This window comes from Vulpes vulpes, chromosome 2 (assembly GCF_048418805.1).
Source record: "Vulpes vulpes isolate BD-2025 chromosome 2, VulVul3, whole genome shotgun sequence".
In the NCBI taxonomy this organism is placed as follows: domain Eukaryota; kingdom Metazoa; phylum Chordata; class Mammalia; order Carnivora; family Canidae; genus Vulpes; species Vulpes vulpes.
Genome location: NC_132781.1, coordinates 154,559,276 through 154,581,207, shown reverse-complemented (window position 1 = coordinate 154,581,207; position 21,932 = coordinate 154,559,276). Strand labels below are relative to the sequence as shown.

At 35.6% G+C, this 21,932-nt stretch overlaps 1 protein-coding gene across 1 annotated transcript in view; it reads left to right on the top strand.

Moving 5' to 3' along the window:
* Window positions 1-21,011, top strand: part of CLIC4 (chloride intracellular channel 4) — a 70,639-nt gene extending 49,628 nt beyond the window's left edge. Inside the window, exons 4-6 of the mRNA XM_072750717.1 lie at window positions 4,500-4,606; window positions 16,557-16,738; window positions 17,474-21,011. Coding sequence (XP_072606818.1) covers window positions 4,500-4,606; window positions 16,557-16,738; window positions 17,474-17,638 — 454 coding nt within the window. The 3' untranslated portion in view covers window positions 17,639-21,011. The remainder of the gene's footprint in view (window positions 1-4,499; window positions 4,607-16,556; window positions 16,739-17,473) is intronic.
* The last annotated feature ends 921 nt before the right edge of the window (window positions 21,012-21,932 follow it).

Here is a 21,932-nt window from a genome sequence, read left to right as displayed (position 1 = left end):
CTAACATTCAAGTGCGAATTATGTGCCATGAACTGTGCATTGTGGATTATTGTGTGGATTATCTCTCTCTTCTCAAAGACTATGGAGAAACTGAAGACGAGGAATCTAAGTAGAGTGTCCTAGTTTTACAGTTACTGGTGGCAGAGCTGGCATACTTCAGAACCAGGCCTGTAAGACTTCAAAAACTCCTGTTTCTTCTATTTTCCCCTTCCCATTTTTCTCTTTTTTATTTTGTTGAGTTTGACTTTTCCAAGAGAGGTGAAATGTAAGTCTTTAATTGGGATTGTGCTTTAGCGAGTGTAAAATTGCAAGCTAGCTCAAGCTTGGAGGAAAGGCAGGAAAGAAGTCAAAGATAGTGTTCTGTGAGGAGCACATGGGACTGAAAGTGGCTGTCAAACTTAAATTTAATGAATCCTCTTTAAGAAATAGGTGAGGCTTAACTTCTGATGAATATTTATTTATTTTTTAAAAAAGAGAGAGAGTACATGCCCATGTGTGCATAGAGGTGGAGGGGAGGGACAGAGGAGAGAGAGAGTCTCATGAGCGCAGAGCCTGAGGAGAGGCTTGAGATCACGACCTGAGCCGAAATCAAGAGTTGGACATTTAACCGTTGTTCTGGCCCTACCCAGATGCCCCCTGATGAGTTTTTATTTCTGTGCAGTGGAACGGCGTGTTTAGATTGGGAGTGCCTTCCCCTTACTGGGCCCTGCAGCCCCTGATGTGACTCTGCTGATGGACAGCAGAGTCTCTCTCTGTCATGCGGAATTGTTTCTAGGGAGGAGTAGGACAAAGGTCTTTCCAGGACCACGATGAGCATCGCTTTCTCTTTCCTGTGTTCTAGGACATTCGGGGACCATCCTGGCTCTCTGCTTTTCCCCCTTGAGGACAAGGAGGTATTCGGGTCCTTAACTACTGCTGATCCTCCTCATACTCTGATTGAGAGCCTTCTTGTTTTTAGATCGACTAAAGAGAGAAGGCAGAGGAGTTGCACAAGCTGGCACATGAGAATCTAGCATTTCTAATAACATGTTTTTGGCATTTGATTACCCTGAGAACAGAGTGTTTTTGTGTGAGCACTTCCGATTCAATCATGACAAAGATAAACATGGGCAACTACTTGCTCTAGAGTTGTTCAGACTCTAGAGATTAGTGAAGAGCTTAAAAGCAAGGAGCTTTTGCGGGTCTGTGTAACTAGCATACATAGAAAAAGCTTTATTTTCCTCTGGGAACAGTATTTATAAACATATATTTAGTTCCCTTTGCTGGAGTGTAGGAAGTACTTTACTCAAAAAAGCTTGCTTGCTTGCTTTCCTTTTTTTTTTTTTTTTTTAAGATTTTATTTATTTATTCACAAGAGAGACAGAGAGAGAGAGAGAGGCAAAGACACAGGCAGAGGGAGAAGCAGGTTCCATGCAGTAAGCCCGATGTGGTACTCAATCCTAGGACCCTCGGATCATGCCGTGAGCCAAAGGCAGATGCTCAACCGCTAAGCCATCCAGGTGTTCTCCCAAAAAGCTGTCAAAAAAGCTTTGAAACTTGAATGTTAAACTGAAGCAGACAGTGTTGTGTGACTAACTTAACTGATGAAAGGATAAAAGGGTAGAGGAAGTTAGACAGTTTTGGAGAAGAGCCCTATAAATATGTTAGTAAACCTTTTTTTATTTTTTAAGTGAGAAATATAATGAAAGTTGAATTTACACGGATAACTGAATGGCTTGTATAATCAGACTTTATCCTTAAATTCGCATGAGAAAGAAAATGTCTGAGATCTTTCCTAAAAGGATGGAAATATTCTTAGCTAGTCTTACTGTTAATAGTCTATGATGTAATACAGAATAAAGGATGGACCTGAAAGCTTGCATGCCCTGAATGCTTATGCCCATGGTATTGTTGGCCAATAGCCTTTTATTAATTATTTGCCTGCCTTTTGTTAAATGTTGAAACGAGGTTCTCAGTCATTGAAAAGTTTTTCTTTATCAAGCTATTTGGGAAAGTGAATACTGATGAATTACCAAATTCCTTGTTTGGGGGGAACGTAAAATAAGCTGGCAACTGATTTAGGACCTCTTGGTTTAGAATTTGATTTATCTTTCAGAGAACCTGATCTGTAGTAAAACTAAAACTAAAACAGCACTGGGGGGCAGGGCAGCCTGACTTGGGGACAGGAAACCTGAGTTTTAGTTTGATGATACCTTTAACTAAAGACCTTGGAGTCCCAAGTATGTAAGCTTTCTGGAATATAATTTCCTTTCAAGCAAAATGAGAGTTTGAAGCGAATGGTCTCTTATAGCTTTAGTATTGTATGCATTAAATTAATAGTATAAACTTAAATGGTTTGTCTTGGAGAAGAATAGGGCATGTTTAATCTGCTCTAGAGAACAGTGGTGTTTGTTTTTTTAAAAAAGAATTGTAAATAGCATTTGTTTTCAGATGAATAAGGGTATGCTGATTGCAAATCCTTCTTCATTCTTACCTGTTCATTAAAACAGATCTTTAGTAAATATGCTTCTATATGCTTATCATTACAACCCTGCACTTAGTATAATGCCTGACACAAAGTAGACTTTTAATAATTAGAATAAATGAATATATGTAAACAACAGATACATAAATGATCTGTAGTTTAAGCCTGTCTTCAAGACTTATTCATTAGAAACAATAGGTACAACTAAATAGTGGTTGGAGAAAAGAATTTTGGAAACTTGGCTAGAGGAAGACCTAGATGTATTGAAGAGGCACTTAGGTTCCTTGTGCTGTTTCTTGTTTGGAATGAGTCAATGAAGTTACTGTATTATAGGCAGTAAAAACATTTAAACTGGAGGCTGGTTGTTTTTATAGTTAAGGGAAATTCAGGAATGTTGAACCTGGAATTAACTTTTTTAGCCCAGGTAGGGGAAAAAAAAAGAGAACAGAGGATAAGTTTTTCCATAGTTAAGGAGGGGAAGGGGGCGGGAAATATATATATATATGTATATGTATATAATATACGTGATATATAATATATATAATTAGTATAGTATATATAATATACTCATGAAATTCATTTACTATAATTCAGTGAAAAATTTGTTGTATAAAAATTTTTGTTCACAAGAGAAATCTTTTAAGTTTAAAAATGGAGAGATATTAAAAGGGACGATAAATTGAGCATGTAAATACTTTATATTTTATAATCTCCTCAATGTAGTCCTATGTCCAGTTTTTTAGATATATCTTTCCTTGAATTCAGAATTGCGTATGTAAAAATAATGAATAAAAAAAGCTAACCAGAAACTACAGCTTGCAACTGAACTGAATCTTCCTAAAAATACCTCACCTTCATTTTTTTTTATTTTAAAAAAGTGACAAGACAGCACCCTAAAATATATGAAGAAATCTAAATTACTAGTTTAATGTAAGATTGTTTTTCCAGTGTCTTAACTGCCCCAAGCCCATCTTCCCATGGAATTTTACAGGGCCTTGGAGTAGATGAATCTTCCCTAAAACGGTGCTAACGGTCTAAATTCCAATGGAGCTGACTCCCAGTGGGTGTAGCTCTGCTAAAGGGACAAGGAGGAGCTGAGCCTTTTTACATGTATTTTCCCATTTGAGAAAGGTATATATATACTGAATCCAGTGTGTTTGGAATTTAAATATGTAAAGTTTACATTTGTGTGGTTGAAAAAAAAGCTGTGGGTCATGAGTTTTGTTTTCAAAGTAGATAAACTGTAACAACAGAACAGAGCACTCGTTAGCAAAATTCCCAACATCTTATTGTTCTGTTGCTCAGTACCACCCTTACCATATCTAATATTTGGGAGGTTCTGGAAAATCCCAAATGTGTTTTGAAATCAGTGATCTGCTTCCTGCTGTTTTTGTCTTTAAACTACTGTGCATGACCAAGATGCCTGCTTTTCCCTGCTGTCAGGGTTCTCTGGTCCTACAGCACGGGGGGTTCAGCACCTATTCCTGGCACATACCAAGAATCTGATTGGCATTTCTGTCTTGAGAAAACTCATAGTTGAAATGTGGCTAGCTCAATGAAGGGAGTGAATTTTTAACCTTATATAACACATGTTCATTTAAATTCATATTCAAATAGCTACAAATCACTAACGGCTACCATATTGGAAATTCAGATACAGAATATTTCCATCATTACAAAAAGTTCTTTTGGACTGTGCTGCTCTAGAGTTCTCTAAGATACTCATTGGTTTGGCACATGCCTCTGAACAAGTAGACTGTTTCCCCAGCATCCTAATTTATAAAAATGAGGTAGAGTGCAGATGCCCTAAGGTTGCCAAGAATATTAATATGCGAACAAAAACACTGTGCAGAGCTTTGTTTCCTAAGGGAAAAACAAATCTTAAAAATATATAGAAAACAGATGATGGCATTTCTCAGAGTAAAAACTGTTAAAAGATGTCTAGTAATTGCTAGCACAATGGCTTGTTGATGGAGAGAACTTAACTGATGTATCTTTGGAGGATCTAGAATTCATTTTCACTTTTCCCCCCTAGGTACTTGAAGCTTTCACCAAAACACCCAGAATCAAATACTGCTGGAATGGACATCTTTGCCAAATTCTCTGCGTATATCAAGAATTCAAGGCCAGAGGCTAATGAAGGTAAACAACCCAAATGATTGGATTACCACTGCAGATAAACCAAAAAACAAAAAACAAAAAACAAAAAACAAAAAAACAAACAAACAAAAAAAACCACCCAAAAACAAAAAAACAAAAACCCATATAAATCCAAAAAATCCTGTTATGGCAGTGATCATAAATGAATACTCTGGAGTCCAGACCTTCGCGTTAAGTATTAAAACCTGGCTTTCAAAGTTGATCAGAGAGTTGATAATAAACCAGAGTAAGTCCTTAAATTGGTGTTTTCTTGTTTCTGGCTAGTGGGACAGTGCCTACCTAGCATCTAGTGGATATACGATAAAGTGTTTATTGAATTAATTTTTTTCATGTTCTTCTGAGAACTTACCATGAAGGGGGAGCTATACAAAGAATTAGCGGTGCATCAGAAACTGGATCATGTGGTGGTGGTTTGGAATAGATTGAAATAACTTCATGTTAGTTCTTAGTAATCTCGCAGAGCCTAAAATCAGCCTGGGTGGATTTTTGTGATACTTATCCTTAAAGAGCAATTTTGAGAGTCACTCTAAGAGAGTTATTTATACTCCCCCGTCTTCCCTGATTTCTCTGCATTCTAAAATAGGATTTTAGTTTAAATCCTATTTTCATGGTGAGAATTGTTCAGTGTAGTACAGATACAAATTCCTCTTTTATTTATTAGAGGACAGACACTATCTTATTATTTTGCTACCAAACTTATATATGCTGAAGGGAAGCCTCTTTGAAAGAGGTCCCATTTAATGAATCTTGTCTTAACTCTGCCATTCAGTAATTTATCTTCTCTTTGAGATGTTAAGCATCATTCTCTCTGGGTAAAACTCTCTAGAGAGAACATTAGTGTTTAATTAAAAGTAATTACAGTAACTAAAACTCCAGCTCCTAAAGACACTTTAATCCATCATGGTATTAGATAGTTTGGTGGCTTGGGTACAGTTCTTTTGGGTAGAAGTTTATGGCTGCAAATGAACAAGAAAACCAAAGGGACAAAATTATCAGTGCTGCTTAAGCAAGAAGAAATATCTTTTAACAAATGGAAACACTTGCTGATTTCCTTATGTTATTTCAGTTGGCAGAGTTCCAAGCTCTTCAGGCTAGTATTTTTTTTATTATTAAATTTTAAAATCGCAGCATTTTATAATTTAGTATTGAATTTCAAGGGATTCTGGGATAATATTCACTGCATGAGAGGTTTTTCTACAGCAGAAGGAAAGAGGGAAAAGCTGTAGTGTCCAGGCCTGGCTTAGAGCTATTCAGTGTGTTCCAGTAGCTGCCTCGGTTTGGAAAACAACTTTCCTAAGTAATTGGCTTTTTTTCTGACTGTTTCAGTCTAAGCATTTTATACGCTAAACAGTTACTTCGGAGCCCCTCCTGTCAGCAGACAGTACCTTTCCTTTGTACCCTTCCTTCCTGCAGGTGACTGTTCTTCTCAAGAAGCCATCCTTTTATAACCAGAACCTTCTGTCCATGGTTCCTGGATGCCTTGAATTAAATTCATAATGTTTTTATTTCTCTGTGTAGCTTTTGGAAGCTGGAGGGTGGTTGAATTTCTTTAGACACTTGGTGGGGAGGAAAGGGGAATAAAATGTGTTTGCTTAAAAAAAAACCCACAAACAAAACCAAACAGTTGCTTTGGGGATGGGAGAGGGGAGTGAACAGGGAGGGGAGAAAGTGACTCATTTAAGTATAACTTTGTATTCTATTTTTTCCTATTAGTTTGTTACTGTCTTAAGTAGCCACCTACGCTTACTGTCCTTAGAATGTAACCGATAAGAACCAACAACATAATGGATCATACAGTGTATAGCTTAGAAGGCTTTATATTAAATTACTTATTGGTAAATAAGAATTCCAGTTGCCAGGCAACTTTCCCCATAGGACCTGTCACTGCCAGGAGACTTTAGAAAACAATATTCCAAATTACTTTGGAGCTGAGTGTATGTAGATTTGTTGGAGGTGTCTTGTCTGTGTGTTTAGTGTAATAAAATACCTTAAACAAGCCTTGAAAGTTAGTGTTCCAGCTCCTTCTTCCTCCAAACTACAAACCCTTTACATAGAGATAGATTTGTCATTTTACATGGTAAATCCAAGTAGGCAAGGTTTTGATTAGTTTTACCACCCTATGGAATATTTTCCAAAATTCGATATGTTTGAACAATTTTAAGACATAAGGGATTAGATGCCTAAATGCTGTGATATTTGGCCAGTGAAAGAGAAGGGTCAGTGCCTAGATAGGGTACAAAATAAATAGGGCTTAAAGAATGAAATAAAGGGAAATACAGTAGAGAGATAAAAAAGAAAGAAAGATCGAATGAATGAATGAATTCTTTTGGTAACATGCCCAAGTTGATTGGGAGTAAGTTTGTATAATCTTTTGAAGTGTTAAAAGAAATTAATAGGTAATTCTTTTTATGGGAATGGGTTGGATATGACTTGTCTCAGATCTACTTTTTTTCACTTCTGTGATTTCATTAACCTGTATAAATTATTAAGCTCCCAAATGTAATTAATAGATAATTTATTAGTGTGTTAGTATTTATAATATTTTTAAGAGCTCAATGAATTTAGTGGTGATGAAATCTGCCATTATACCTTCTAAGGCATATTTCATAATGTCCAAATTCTTCTTCTTATTATTATTTTTAAAGATTTTATTCATTTACTCATGAGAGACAGAGAGAGAGAGGCAGAGACACAGGCAGAGGGAGAAGCAGGCTCCATGCAGGAAGCTCCATGCAGGGACTCGATCCAGGGACTCCAGGATCACATCCTGGGCCAAAGGCAGACGCTTAACCGCTGAGCCACCCAGGCATCCCCAAATTCTTATTTTTAAGTGGAGGCAAGGAATCTATAGGCTCTCAGTAGTTCCTTTTGGTTCAGAATTCCCTCCTTGCCTGTTTCCCTCCCTCTTTGTTACTCTGTCTGTGGAAGTTTGGAACCAGAGGATGGTTGTTCATCCTTGTAGCTATGGAACCGAATTGTCTATTTAATCATCTTTAAATACTCCTGACCTCTCCCTGTTTTCTACTGGCCTTTAAAAGTTGTTTGTGTAACATTACTCTTTGTTGAAATTAGCAGTGAAATATATTTTAACAATTTAAAATATGGTTTTCTCTTTGTAAGGGCTCATAATTTTTGTTTTCTTTACTGGGAATTATGTTCTTTTTCTACAGCAGATTTGGTCATCTTACATTTAATGCTTTCTGTCTTGCATTTACTCGTTTAAATTATATAAGTAATTGAGTAGTGTTTGGTCACTGAAAAAGTTCAAATAGTTTAGAAATAAATTTAATAACATTTCAGTGTCCCTTCTTAACCTCATTTGAGCTCTTCCCTGACAGTAGTATTGATCCTTTTTTCTAGGTAATTCTGCAAATATTGTGTGTGAGTATGTGTATATTTATGTTCTGCAATTGTCCTTTTCACATATTATGTGGTAGAAGTCCTTCCATATCAAAAGAGAGATCTTCCTTATTTTTAAAAAATATCGCTTAATGTTCGATAATATGGATTATTATTTAACTATTTTCCTATTGAAAAATAGTCATCTGGACGGTCTCAATTTTTTTTATTGTGACAAACAGTTCTGCCAGTGACTGTCCTTGTGCTAGATTCCAAATAGGTCAGAAGGTTTTTGTTCCTCAAAAGTGTATGCCAGTTTATATTCCCACCAATGTGAAAGTATTCATTTCCCCACATTTCTGCCCCGGCAAGGGTATGTGTTTGTGTGTGTGTGTGTGTGTGTGTGTGTGTGTGTGTGTGCGTGCGTGTGTGTGTGTGTGTGTGTGTTAAAATTTTGCTATAGTCTCACAGGCAAAAAAAAAAAGGGTGTTTTGATTTTTAAAATTAATTTAAAACTAATTGGATGGCCTCTAGTACAATTACGTACTAATTTTTTGGAGAGCTCTTCAAATACCTTCTTAGAGATACCAGCATTACCACAGCTGGGATATTAGAAAAGAATAGTGCTAAGACAAGGAGCTACTTTCTCATGGCTTGCTACTGCCTTCTAGTGGTTACTCTTAGCATTTTCTTTATCTTAATCGGATTGCTTCGTGGTTTGTCTTCAAAACTTCATTATGTTTATTGAATGATGCTCTTATTACCTCTCAGCACCTCTGTTTTTCTTTGTTTTGTTGGCCTTCCTCCTGTTGTTAAGTAAAAATGGAATCAAAGTAATTCTCCATTCTTTTTTGCAACAATATACCCTTTATTCTGAGATTCTTTTTAAAAATTATTTATTTTTTATTGGAGTTCAATTTGCCAGCATATAGCATATCACCCAGTGCTCATCCCGTCAAGTGCCCCACTCAGTGCCCATCACCCAGTCACCCTAACCCCCGCCCACCTCCTCTTCCACCACCCCTTGTTGGTTTCCCAGAGTTAGGTGTCTCTCATTTTCTGTCTCCCTCACTGATATTTTCACTCATTTTCTCTCCTTTCCCCTTTATTCCCTTTCACTATTTTTTATATTCCCCAAATGAATGAGACCATATAATGTTTGTCCTTCTCCGACTGATTTATTTCACTCACCATAATACCCTCCAGTTCCATCCACGTCGAAGCAAATTATTCTGAGATTCTTAATGAAAAATCACTTACATTCTAGTGGGGTACAGCAGTGCAACTTCATTGCAGGTGTCTTACTAGGTCCAAAATTATAGAAAGAATAGTAATTCTAATGTTTCTCCAGGTTCTTAATTTTAGTCTGTGTATTACATCTGGGATTATAAACATTATGCTTCAAACCTTGTAAATTTAGAATATTTTATTTTTCTGTTAGATACATTTGAAAGATAATTCAGGGAAAGGGTGAATTTAGAGCAGTTCGAAGATCATAAATTTGCCCGGACTTGCCAATACCTTTCGAGTGCCATTTGAGACTTTGCTTCAGTGTTTGAATTCAAGGAGTATTATCTTCTGTAGAGGCCATACTGCTCATTGTAATCTGATCAAAGAAAAAATCCTTATGTCTAACGTGTGTATTTATTTATTCTGTATTCACTGATTTTGATAGGCGGTATATTGAATCTTTAATTTGGTGCTTTTACAGTCCTGAGATTCTGTTGTCCTTTCGTTCTCACCACCCCTAACCCCATTTAAGTACAACCATGAAAAGTTTTCCAACACGCCGTGGACTCCTTACTAACCTACAAGCTGTTTCTCATAATTCATTCTCTTGTTAATTTATAAATTTAATATTTCATGACTACATGCATGATCAATAACTTGTATGTAATCAGTGAAGGGTTATATTTATTGCTTTTGTGTTTTTTATCTTTTATTTTTAAATGCCTTGATTCCACAGTTGCATTTGACATTCCACAGTTGCAATTGAACTCAACTCCTCAAGTTTATTTTACTGGGTTCCGGTGTCCTCCTGCTTAATTCTTTTCCCTAAGAAACTAGGTTGATTGTGGCTATGGCTAGAGTGACCTTTTATTAAGAAAATAGATAGTTCTTTGATCTGTCATCTATCACTTGACATACATACATTCCAATTTCTTTGATATTTATGTAAGTAAAATTTTTACCAATTCTTCTTTACATTTTAAAATGGCTCTTAGGGGCACCTGGGTGGCTCAGCGGTTGAGTGTCTGTCTTTGGCTCAGGTCGTGATCTCAGAACTCAGGGATTGAGTCCCGCATTAGGACTGCTTCTCCCTCTGCCTATGTCTTTGCCTGTCTCTCTGTCTCTCATGAATAAATAAATAAACAAATCTCTTAAAAAATGGTGCTTATGTTCTATAGCAATATGCAGTTCCTACCTCGTTTTCACCTTCCCACAAAGATATAATAAATGTCTCCATTCATCTGACTTTAAAAGTATCTAGTCTACATTTTTACCTGATTTCTTTTTGAATCTTCTCTAGACATTTAAGAACCTCTAAACTTTTACATTTAATTATTGACCTTTCTCAGTCTGGGGCAGATGTTGATCAGATGTCTAATTTGTGCTTGGGTATAATGCTATGAAATTTAGGGGATATATAGAGGAAGAAAAAGATACAGACTTTATCTTCAAAGAAAATATAGTGCAGTTGGGGAAGCAAGAATAATGCATTGATTTAATAACAAGAATTAGAAGGAAGAGGTTCATGATTTAGTAGACTATTAGTTTAATATAAACCAGCCCTGAGTTTAAGATTTTAACAACTCTAAAAATCTAACAGTGCTCATATTAGAAGACTGAGCATAACTAATACTTTTTTTTTAAAGAGAGAATTTTATTTATTTATTTATTTATTTATTTATTTATTTATTTATTTATGATAGTCACAGAGAGAGAGAGAGAGAGAGAAAGAGAGAGAGAGAAAGGCAGAGACACAGGCAGAAGGAGAAGCAGGCTCCATGCACCGGGAGCCCGATGTGGGATTCGATCCCGGGTCTCCAGGATCGCGCCCTGGGCCAAAGGCAGGCGCCAAACCGCTGCACCACCCAGGGATCCCAAGAGAGAGAATCTTAAGCAGGCTCCATGCCCAGCATGGAGCCCAAGAAGAGGAGCCCATATTTTAATGTAAAAATACATTAAAATATGTATTTAAAAATACATATTTTTAAAATGTATTAAAAACTACAAGGTATTCAGCTACCAGACACTGACTTTAGCTATAATATAGATATTCAAAGGTAAAAGAACAATGTGGAAAATTTTAAATAAGAACTGGACATTATGAAAAACCAGATGGAAGTTCTAGAATTTAAAAATTTATCTGAAATTATGAATTCAATATATGAATTGAACAGATTAGTGATGAAGAATTAATGAACTGGAAGATAGGTCAGAAAGAAATAGCAAATGGAAGCACAGAGACAAAAGGACCAAAACAACAACAACAACAACACAAAAACCCAAAAATAACAGAGAAAAGAGTAAGCCTTGTGGAGCACAGTGAAAAGACTTTGACTGTATATATAGGTAGAGTCCCAGAAGGAGAGGGAAATGGAGTCAAAGGTATAGTTAGAAGTAATTGCCAAGAATTTTCCAAAACTGATGAAAGATAACAAGCCGTGGAGTCCAACATTACACAACCCAAGCAGGACAAATATAAAGAGAACTACACCTGTGTGTACCATAGGCACCTGCTGAAAACCAGATAGAGTCTTAAAAGTGGCAGAGAGAAGGCTCTTCAAGATAAAAGCAGTGAGAGTGAGCATTGATTCTCAACAGAAGCAATAGAGTCCAGAAGACAATCTTACGGGATCTTCGGAGAAAGACCTAATTTACTTTCTTTTAAAAGAAAGTAAATTAGAATTCTGTAAGTAATGAAATACTCTCCAAAAGCAAAAGCAACCACATCCAAACAATTTTTTTGTTTTTGCCTCAAGATATGACATTTATACTTACTGCCCTGGATTCATATACTTACTAAACCAGTCAGCTTTTTCTTACTACCTTTTTTGTGAACCTCTAAAATTCACCATTCGGTTTACAATTCCAAGTAATTGTAACACATTTTACATTCTCTAAGATATCAGTCAGGTCTCTTTTCTTTGATGTTCAGAATAAGGCAGATTCTCTACTCCTTCATTTCAGTATCTTAAAAATGGGATATTATCTAATCTTCCTCTGTCTCATGGCTGTTCTGAGAATTAATTCTACTATATATTCACCAAGTGTTTCAGCTGAAAAATGCTATAAGAATGTAATAAAGACATTATTTATGAATTCTAAAAAAGTGAAGGTGAAGTAGACATATTTATTTATTTTTAAAGATTTTACTTATTTATTCACGAGAGACATTGAGAGAGGCAGAGACATAGGCAGAAAGAGAAGCAGGCTTCATGCAGGGAGCCCGATGTAGGACTCAATCCCAGGACTCCAGGATCACGCCCTGAGCCGAAGGCCGGTAATCAACCACTGAGGCACCCAGGCATCCCAAGATAGATATTTTTAAATGAACAGAAACTGAATACTTATCTCAGTAGACTCCCACTAAAATACTTAACATAGTTCTTCAGGCAGAAGGAAAATGATTTCAGATGAGCACCAAGAGGTGCAAGAAGGAAGGAAAGCAAAAAGTAGTATAAATATGTTATAAAGTATAAATGATACTGTCTATTTAAAACAGTAATGCCTTGTGGAATTTAAAATATGTCAAATTAATATACATGACCATAGTAGCTTATAGGAGAGGAGAGAAGTTAGTGGTGGTAGTATCCTGAGGCCCTCAAGATAACTGTGAAGTTATCCTGGAAGGGGGTGAAAGTTATAAGTAAACTTTAATAAGTCTGGGGAACAAAGACTAGTAGAAGACTGTTTAATAACACACTAATAGAAGGAGAAATTAATAATAATTTAAAAAAACTTAATCCAAAGAAGCATGAAAGAAGAACACAGAATAAGTAGAAATCAAAATGTATGATGACAGATTTAAGTCAAAGTTTGTAGTAATTATATTCAATGTAAATGACTTAAGTACTCCAAATGGAAGACATCATTTGCCAGCTGGCTCAAAAATATGTTCCTTCGGTACAAGAGTGAATACACATATATATGTAAAACATACACCCATATCCAGGAAAGGTGAAAGTGAAGTAGTGTAAATACTAACCAAGAAGTTGGCAAAGCTGCACTGATACTGGGCAAAAGAGACTTTAAGGAGAGAAGCACCAGAGATAATGAAACATGTTTTAAACTGATTTAAAAGGTTAATCTACCTGAAAGATAAGATGATTTAAATTTGTGTCACTAAATACCTAGCCTGAAAATATGTAAGCCCAATTGACAGAACTAAAAGAGTGAGAAACTAATCCACAGTTTGGTGGGAGATTTGAATTCACTCCTTTAGTAAGTGTTAGAATTAGCCAGAAGGAAAAAATCCGAGAGCAGAATGAACAGCACAACGAACACCTATGGTCCCACTGATATGTACACAGAACACTGTACCCGACAACTGCAGAAAATTGCATCTGTTTTTCAAATGCACGTAGAACACTGTCAAAATTGACCATAAAGCTGGGCCATAAAGCAAATCTGAAAAATTTTCCAAAAAATACAAATTGTAATCATAAAGAATATTTTTTTCTGACCACAAAGAAAAGAAGCCAGAGATCAGTGGCAAAAGCACAGCTAGAAAATTTCTGTATCTTTGAAAACTTAGCAGTATGTTTCTAGGAACCCATGTGCTGAAGAAAAATAAAATTATGAAAAGACAGCAGGTCTGAATTCATGAGATATGGCTAACACTGTGCTTAGAGGGAAATTTAGAAAAACAGATTGGAAATCGGAAAGTCTCCACTTTGAGGGTTTAGATAAAAAAAGATCAGCAAATTAAACTCAATAAGGTGGAAGAAAGGAAATACTAATGAACAGATTTCCTTGAAAGAAACATAGCAGAGGATCAGCAGAGCTAAAAGTTCTTTAAAAAGTCTAATAAATAATAAAAATTGATAAATTCTTGACAAGAAAAATCCAGAAAAGTGAGAAAGGCCGCAGTAACCAATATTAGGAATAACAGGAGATTGCTACAGATCTTACATTGAAGTGATTTTTAGAGGATATTATGAAAATTTTCATGTTTATAAATTTGAAAACAATTAAATTTACAGTAAGTATAGTATAACAAAATTACTATAGGAGGCATTAAAACGTGAATAGTCTTATATCTGTAATTGGAAACCGTTTCATAAAAGAAATTCCAGATCCAAATAGCTCCACTGATGCACTCTCCTAAGCATTTGGGGACGAAGTAATATCACTGTTGCACATACTCTTCCAGGGAACAGAAGAGAGGAAGATACTTCCCAGCTTTTTGAGATCAACCTTGACGCTCAGACCACACAAGAACATCAAAAGAAAGACCATTACAGGCCAGTCTCTCCTGAACTAGATGCAAAAGTCTAAAATAAAATATACCTACTCCAGCAAGATGACAAATGGTGTTACATACAACCAAATGGGGTTTAACTCAGGAACAGAAGATTATTTCAACATTAAAATATCTGTATAAATTAATAGAATAAAGGAGAAAAATATTTCAGTAGAAGCAGAAAAAGTACTTGATAAAATTTGATAGTTATGGTAAAATGATTTTTTTTTTTGTCTTAACAAAGGAAATATAGGAGAGACCTGCCTTAATTTGGCAGAGAATCTACAAAAAAAAGCTCTAGCAAATAACCATACATAATAGGGAACTACCAGAAGGTTTCCTTTGAGACCAGGAACTAGGAGGTGGTATTCACTGTCACTACTTCTGTTCAGCATTGTAGCGGAGGTCTTGGCCGATACAGTAGGCAAGAAAAAGAAATAAAAGATATGAGAATTGTAAAGGAAGGAACAAATTTGTCATTATTTTTAAGCAATAGAATTGTATACATAGAAAATCCAAAAGAATCTACAGATAAACTATAAGAATAAAAAAATCACTTAGCGGGGTTATTGGATGTGAGGCCATTATAAGAATCAGTTGTATTTTTGCACGCTAGCAATGTGACTTCAGTGTTCATTTATGTTCTCAGGATTTATAAACATGCTGCTCTAACCCAGACTGTTCCAGACACTGTAGCCCAACTGTATCGGGATGCCTCTACTCAAATGACTCACAGACACCTCAGAGTCAGCATATACTGAACTGGTGTCTGCATTCCCCGAACCTGCTTCTTTAGGCAGTAAATGTTTCAGCAAATGCTACCAGCATTGCCCTGGGAATCGTTTGCTAACCGTTTCTCTGTGCTACTCCCGCTCCCCAAAATGTAAATGCAAACTGCATTGTTCAAGAGTGAATTTAACGATGCTTAGAGTAAGAGTTAGCGTGTAGTAGGAACTCACATCTGTATTTTGCTGAAAACATCTATCCTTTTTCCATATTGTTTTGTTTCCAAGTTCTGTTGGATTTTATGTCCTAAGTTACCTCTAAAGTCCACTTACTTCTTTTTATGCCTATAGCCCCTTATCTAGCTGAGACTGCTAGATCTGTTGTCTGGACTGTTGGAGGGGACCGAAGGAGAGTGGATGGGAGTATTTTGGAAGAAGAGGTTTTGGTTAGGACATATATATGTTGCTGGTGAAATATCTAATATGTAGCATATAAAACTTCTGTCTTTTTCTCCAGTGGAACCAAATTCATTCAAACTTATAACTGTATTGATGGTCACCTAAATATAGCTTTCTTTTCTGGCCAACCACTGTAGTCATCAGTGTGAGCTTGTTCATTCTGGGAGTGGGGGGTGAAGGTGGGCCTGGAAAGTAAGGGGTAAGAAGAAAGGATGATGGAAGCCCTGTCTGTTATTATTCCACATTCCTCTCCAACGACATTCCAGGTATTCAGGCTAGCTTTGTCCCACTTGTGTCTGAATTAGAACAATCATGGCATCTTAATCTATTTGGCTAAAGAGCCTCCTGATTGACTTTTGTAAATTGGATTCTCTAATCTGACCTCTGTGTTTTCCATGTTATTATAAAATAATGCTGTCCTTGGCTTCTTGTGTATAAGACAGTTTAAAAACTTCAGGCTTTCTGCTTGGATTGTCTGTATTGGAGTATCTTAACATGTTTCTTGGTGATAAATCCAAGTATTCCTGGGGAAACAGAATTAAAATTCAGGGCAAGAATCTCTGTCTTGGCAAGATTTTCTTCCCTGGATTTGAATTAATAGGTTTGCCTTTTCTTACTCATGTTTCTAGTTTAAACATCAACTGTGTTGGGCCATAGTGTGTTCGTTAGTAGGGCATTTAGTTACTGAGTTTTTACAGATTCCAGTTTCTGAAATTGTCATGCTCATTTCTGTATTTACCTGAACAAATGTACTCGTTTGTCTCACTCCTCACCCTGTGTAAATAAGCTCCAGGAGAGCAGGAACCTTGTCTTTCTTGTTCCACAGTGCTACATGTCAGAGTAAGCATTTGATAAAATAGTTATTGACTGAAAGATTAATGCTTCTACTTTAGGGCGTGGGTGGTTTTCCTTCTTACAGTATCCTCTTTCTTTCTTTCAGCATTGGAGAGGGGTCTCTTGAAAACCCTACAGAAACTGGATGAATATCTGAATTCTCCCCTCCCTGATGAAATTGATGAGAATAGCATGGAGGACATTAAGTTTTCTACACGTAAATTTCTGGATGGCAATGAAATGACATTAGCTGATTGCAACCTGCTTCCCAAACTGCATATTGTCAAGGTAGGTCTGTAAGATGTGGTGTCACATTGCCATTAGACTGGGTATTCTCGGTTTACTACGATAGCACTTTTCATTGTGTATAAATTTTTTTTGATCTCCTGATACATGGCTAGCAACCCTGAATGGTATAACTTAATGCTATTTAGGTAACAGTTGGAATTCCCTAGAGTTATTAATTAAATGGAAAAGTATGTCTTAAAATTCAGGCATATGGGAAAGAATTTTTTTTTCCTGTGGCTGTCTAAAAATTCAAAAGTGTAGCAGTAACTTTGAATTGGAGTTTGCTGTGCTCACTTACATTGTCAAATTCTGTTCTGTGATCACCTGGTTATTTCTATACAAGGCAAAGAAAATATTTACTGATCATTTATTGTGTAAGACACTGTGCTAAATAGAATACTAGTAAACACTAATTGTGAGGTAAAGCTCCAGACCAAGGAAAACAGAGATCTAAAACCGTGTGTGTGCTTTAAAGTATTTACCTGGGGATGACACATGGCTGTCTCTCTGGGTCACCAGGGCAGGCTTTTGCAATCCCTGTCACATTACTGAAGTTCTGATGTACTTTGCAGTCCTTGTCATTATTTAAAACTCTAGTTAGAATGAAGGTAACTTCCTTTCAAATAGAAGCCGTTCTCAGAGATTCACAGAATTAGTATGCCCTAAAATCAGAGATAAGTCTGGTTTACAAGTCATGGAAAATAAATGTTAACTTTTGATCTCTTTGTATTTCAGGTGGTGGCCAAAAAATACCGCAACTTTGATATTCCAAAAGGAATGACTGGCATCTGGAGATACTTAACTAATGCTTATAGTAGGGATGAGTTTACCAATACCTGTCCCAGTGATAAGGAGGTTGAAATAGCGTATAGTGATGTAGCCAAAAGACTTACCAAGTAAAATATCACTTACGAGAGAGATGTCTTTGTATCTTCCCCTAAAAATATGCTTTTCCTAACAGACTGCTCCTGTTCCTATAAAGTAGAAATTTTATTTTGCATGAACGTGCAGTTATTCAAGATTAGGGTAAAGGATAGACAAGGTATAGTAGCTATCTTTAAATATACACTCCTAAGCAGTATTATGTTAAAATTCTTTACCCTGCCTCCCTCCCTTACCCCCTACCCTCCTCTCCTCTGATTCGGAGACACTCCGCCGCACTCTTCACTTGAGAGGCAGATTGGCATCCCTCCGGAGCCCTCACCATCATGTCTGCTCACTGTGTACAGATGGCAGGCAGAACTTCTGGGGTGCAGTGTTTAATTGTTAAAATAGTACCCACGACCTCATCAGTCAGCCCCAAACTAGTGCACAATGCATGGTACAAGGAATATTTATGTATTTTGGGAATTGTATAATATTTACTAAGAGTATATGAAAGGATTGCTACTGTATCAGAATACTGTGTTTCTATTCAGTCTGTCCTGGGTATGTTACCACCAATGAAGAGAGCCTTCTACAGAAAGTCACTACAGATTTTGCTGTTTTACTTTGTACATGGATTTTTACTTTTGCCTAAAAGCATTTATCCTTCATACCAGTTATAACATCTGACACTATGTAGAAGCTACAAGTTTAGAGAAAGGGATGATATTCTCCAGATCTTCCTCAAGTATTTTATCTATATGAGAAAAACCAGTGGGCACCTGCTACTCTCTAAATGTGTTGTTTTTTTTTTGTATGTATTTTGCCCAGTGCCATTCATTTGAAACTTTAATTGCTTTCCTCTTTTATTTTAAAAAGCTTTTTAGGTCAGCATAGACCCTGCTGTCTGTAGATCTTTTGAGTAACACTACATGAACTGACATTTAGTTGATTTAGCTATAGCAGTACAATGACTAGTAATGTAAAAATTAACACAAAAATTAACCTAAGGAATGTAGAGTGGGTTTGTCAAAATGTCAAGCAGAATTTTGTTTCTGAAGCCTATTTAATAAATTATGGATAATGTAAAGAAGCCATTATCCATTCTATATTAAAAAGATAAAACACATTATAGCTTTCCCATTCTACCCCTGTTGACTGTTAAACTTTGGGTAGAGGATGATTCACTCCTTTTGGACTAAATTATAGTTCTTATGGTGAGTAAGTATTTACTGCAGTTTTGCCTAATCTCCATCATTGTACTTCCTTCGCTTAAATTTTTCTAAAGCCACATTGAGGAACAGCACTCTGTATTTTTTTTTTTTAATTGAAGTCCTAAACCAGGAATGATTTGTGCTCTAACAAGGGAGGATGAACTTGGTAAAAATAAAACAAAGTTTGCTATGTATTTATTCATTTTTTAAAAAAATGTACTTTCTAAGTCCTGCTCCAAAGACTCTGGTTGTGACTATAATGCATTTTTGGTAATTTTTTATATGTAACTTGTTTAAGGAGTGCTATTTCTCATATGCTGTTTTTGGAAATTTAAGTATATTATTGCTGTAAAATGGCAATGTTTTTCCCCCCTTTGGTGTGTTAACATTTATTCATCACTGGCATTATGGAAGCGGCCTAATTTTTATAAGCATTTACTACATTTTTAAATCAGTAATTAGCTTGGTATAGAAAGATAAGCTCCACATTGTATCCATTTGGCTCAGGGAGGCTTCTTTGCCTTGCCTTTCTTAGAACTGTTTATTGCTGATCAAAAGTTCGGGCACTTACCTTTTTGTAATTAAATATTGGATAATGATTTAATCTGGTTCCAAGAAAAGCACTTAGATTATCACTGAGAAATTCTATAGCAGTAGCTGTAGAATTTCAGTGGGTGAAAATGTCATGTGTGCGCCTGGACACAGGCAGCCATCACCACTTCTCACCTCCTTTCAGAGTAGTAGCAACTTGGCATTCAGGTGATACTGAACCTCTCCTCATGGCTCAAAGTATGAACAAGATTCTAGAGAAAGGAGATCTGTTCTTTCAAGTGAGTAGTGGACTAAGTGGTGCACAATAGAGGGGCTAATGAGGACAGAGATACATTCCTCAAAATAGAGGGATGGAAACCACATTCTGAAATTCAATTGTGAAGTATTTTCACTTTGGATATTTATTCTTTTGTCCTTTTAAACATTTATCTCATGACTGTACTTGGCTATCTCTCTGGATGTCCAAGGAAGAGAGGTCTGTCTATTATGATTTTGATGTAGAAAGACAACTACTTTATCAGGGAAGTTAGTTAAGTGAAATTGAGATTGGCAAATGGACAAAAGGTAGTAAAAAGAATGATCCCAGAACATGATTTTTCCCCCCCCATCTTATACTTGTGGAAAGATCATAGCTTAAAATCTTGGGAGATTTTAGGGCATGAAAGTTTTCGTGGGAATTCATGTAGTGTATGAACTGATATAACGCAGATCATCTGATATTCTACAACTACTAAATCATTTCCCCCTTTACTTAAAGAACCCTTCTGTTCCACTTCAACAAGATTAGAGTCTGAATGGAAACTCACTAATTTCCAAGGAATTCTGAGAAATTTTTGTGTTGAACAGTTGGAAAGCTCTTTACTATTTCAGTTGATATAACTTCCTTTAAAAAAAAATTTAGATGCAGATTTTCTATACCCTTTTGCTGTCTTTTATTAGGATCATTGACTTTTGTGGTGAAAATCGTGTAAGATTTGATTTCTTGATAACTTGGCTTACACAATTTATCTTTAAACTCTTGAGCAATTTGTGTACAATTAAGAGATTTCTGACCTTTTATTCTTACACTAAGTTGATCAACTCTAGAATTTAGACATTTTTAACATCTGTTGAGTTTTGAATCTCTCCAGAATTATGTAGATAGCTTTTATTTCTGTACATTTAAAATATCCATTTAGAAAATATCTACAAGGTAAAAAATGAGAAGAAATAGCAATGTATTTTTTCATGAACATTTTGATACACATTTCATCAAGTTTTTTGATTAACCATTTTCTTACACTGGTTATAATCAGTATTTGATTCAGAGAGGGAAGCATTCATTATTGATATACAAAATATATGGACTTTTAAAATTCCATCCTTTATAAATGATCAAGATTGGGGCTATCAAAATTATATTTTTATCATGGAAAAAATTTCAGCTCCCTAAGTCCTAATGTTGAACAGAATTGGAATATTTTCTTGAGAATTACTTGAAAAGGCAAATGAAAGCTTATTATAGAATGCTTGTATTTTCTTTTCTCTCTCTAGAACCAGTATATTGCTGGCAGCTATTGTATTAAAAAAATAAAGTATATTTTCACTATCATAAAAGGTTCTTTTTTCCCCTCTCATGAAAATAAATAACAGCCTGGGTAAAAGTGTTTTACTTGAGACTACTTTTTTCCATGAGTGGGTGATTCAACACATTTAATAAATTAAAGGGGAAAAATGATATGATTATCTCAGTAAGTGCATAAAATAATTTAATAAAAACTTTCATGATTCTCATTCTTAGCAAAGTAGTGCCAGAGGCAAAAATTTTTTTTAACCTAATAAAGCTATCTGCCAAGAACCTACAGCAAACTTCATATATAAATATGAAACAGAAGCCCCCCCCCCCCCCCCCCCATTAAAGCCAGGAATAAGACAGGAAGGATTGGCTTCCATTACAGCTATTATTTAGCTATTTTTTACAGCTACTTTATACTAGAAGCATCCTAGCCAATGCAGGAAAATCTGTAGAAAGAATAGGGAATGGAAAAGAAGTGACCAAATGGCTGCTCTTTGTAGATGATGCATACACATAAAGGAAATTAAAAAAAATAAAAATATTATTTAAAAATTCAGCCAGATTAATTGATATAATATTGAAAAAATATAATTACCATATACTAATATTAACCATATTAAAATTAATAAACTAGTAACATTGGATGACATTTCTGGACAAAACCTGGGTGACTGAGGAAAATGGGAAATTGTATACTTTTTTGAGATTTGAGAAGTTTGTTACATATATTACCTAATCTAAAAAAATAAAATGCTTTAAAAGATCAACTAATCTTTTAATTATAAATTTATTAATCCTAGATCAAATCTAATAAAAATGCAATTCCTTTATGAAGTGCAAAATATTATCAAAGGACCTAATAGAAATTTGCTCAATTGATAGGTATACCATGTTCATGAATAGGGAGCTTAAGAGTCTTAAGAGTTTCAGTTCTATCTCAAGTAATTTATAAATTCAATAGGTTTTCCAACAAAAACTCGAGTGTGTGTGTGTGAACTAGACAAATGGG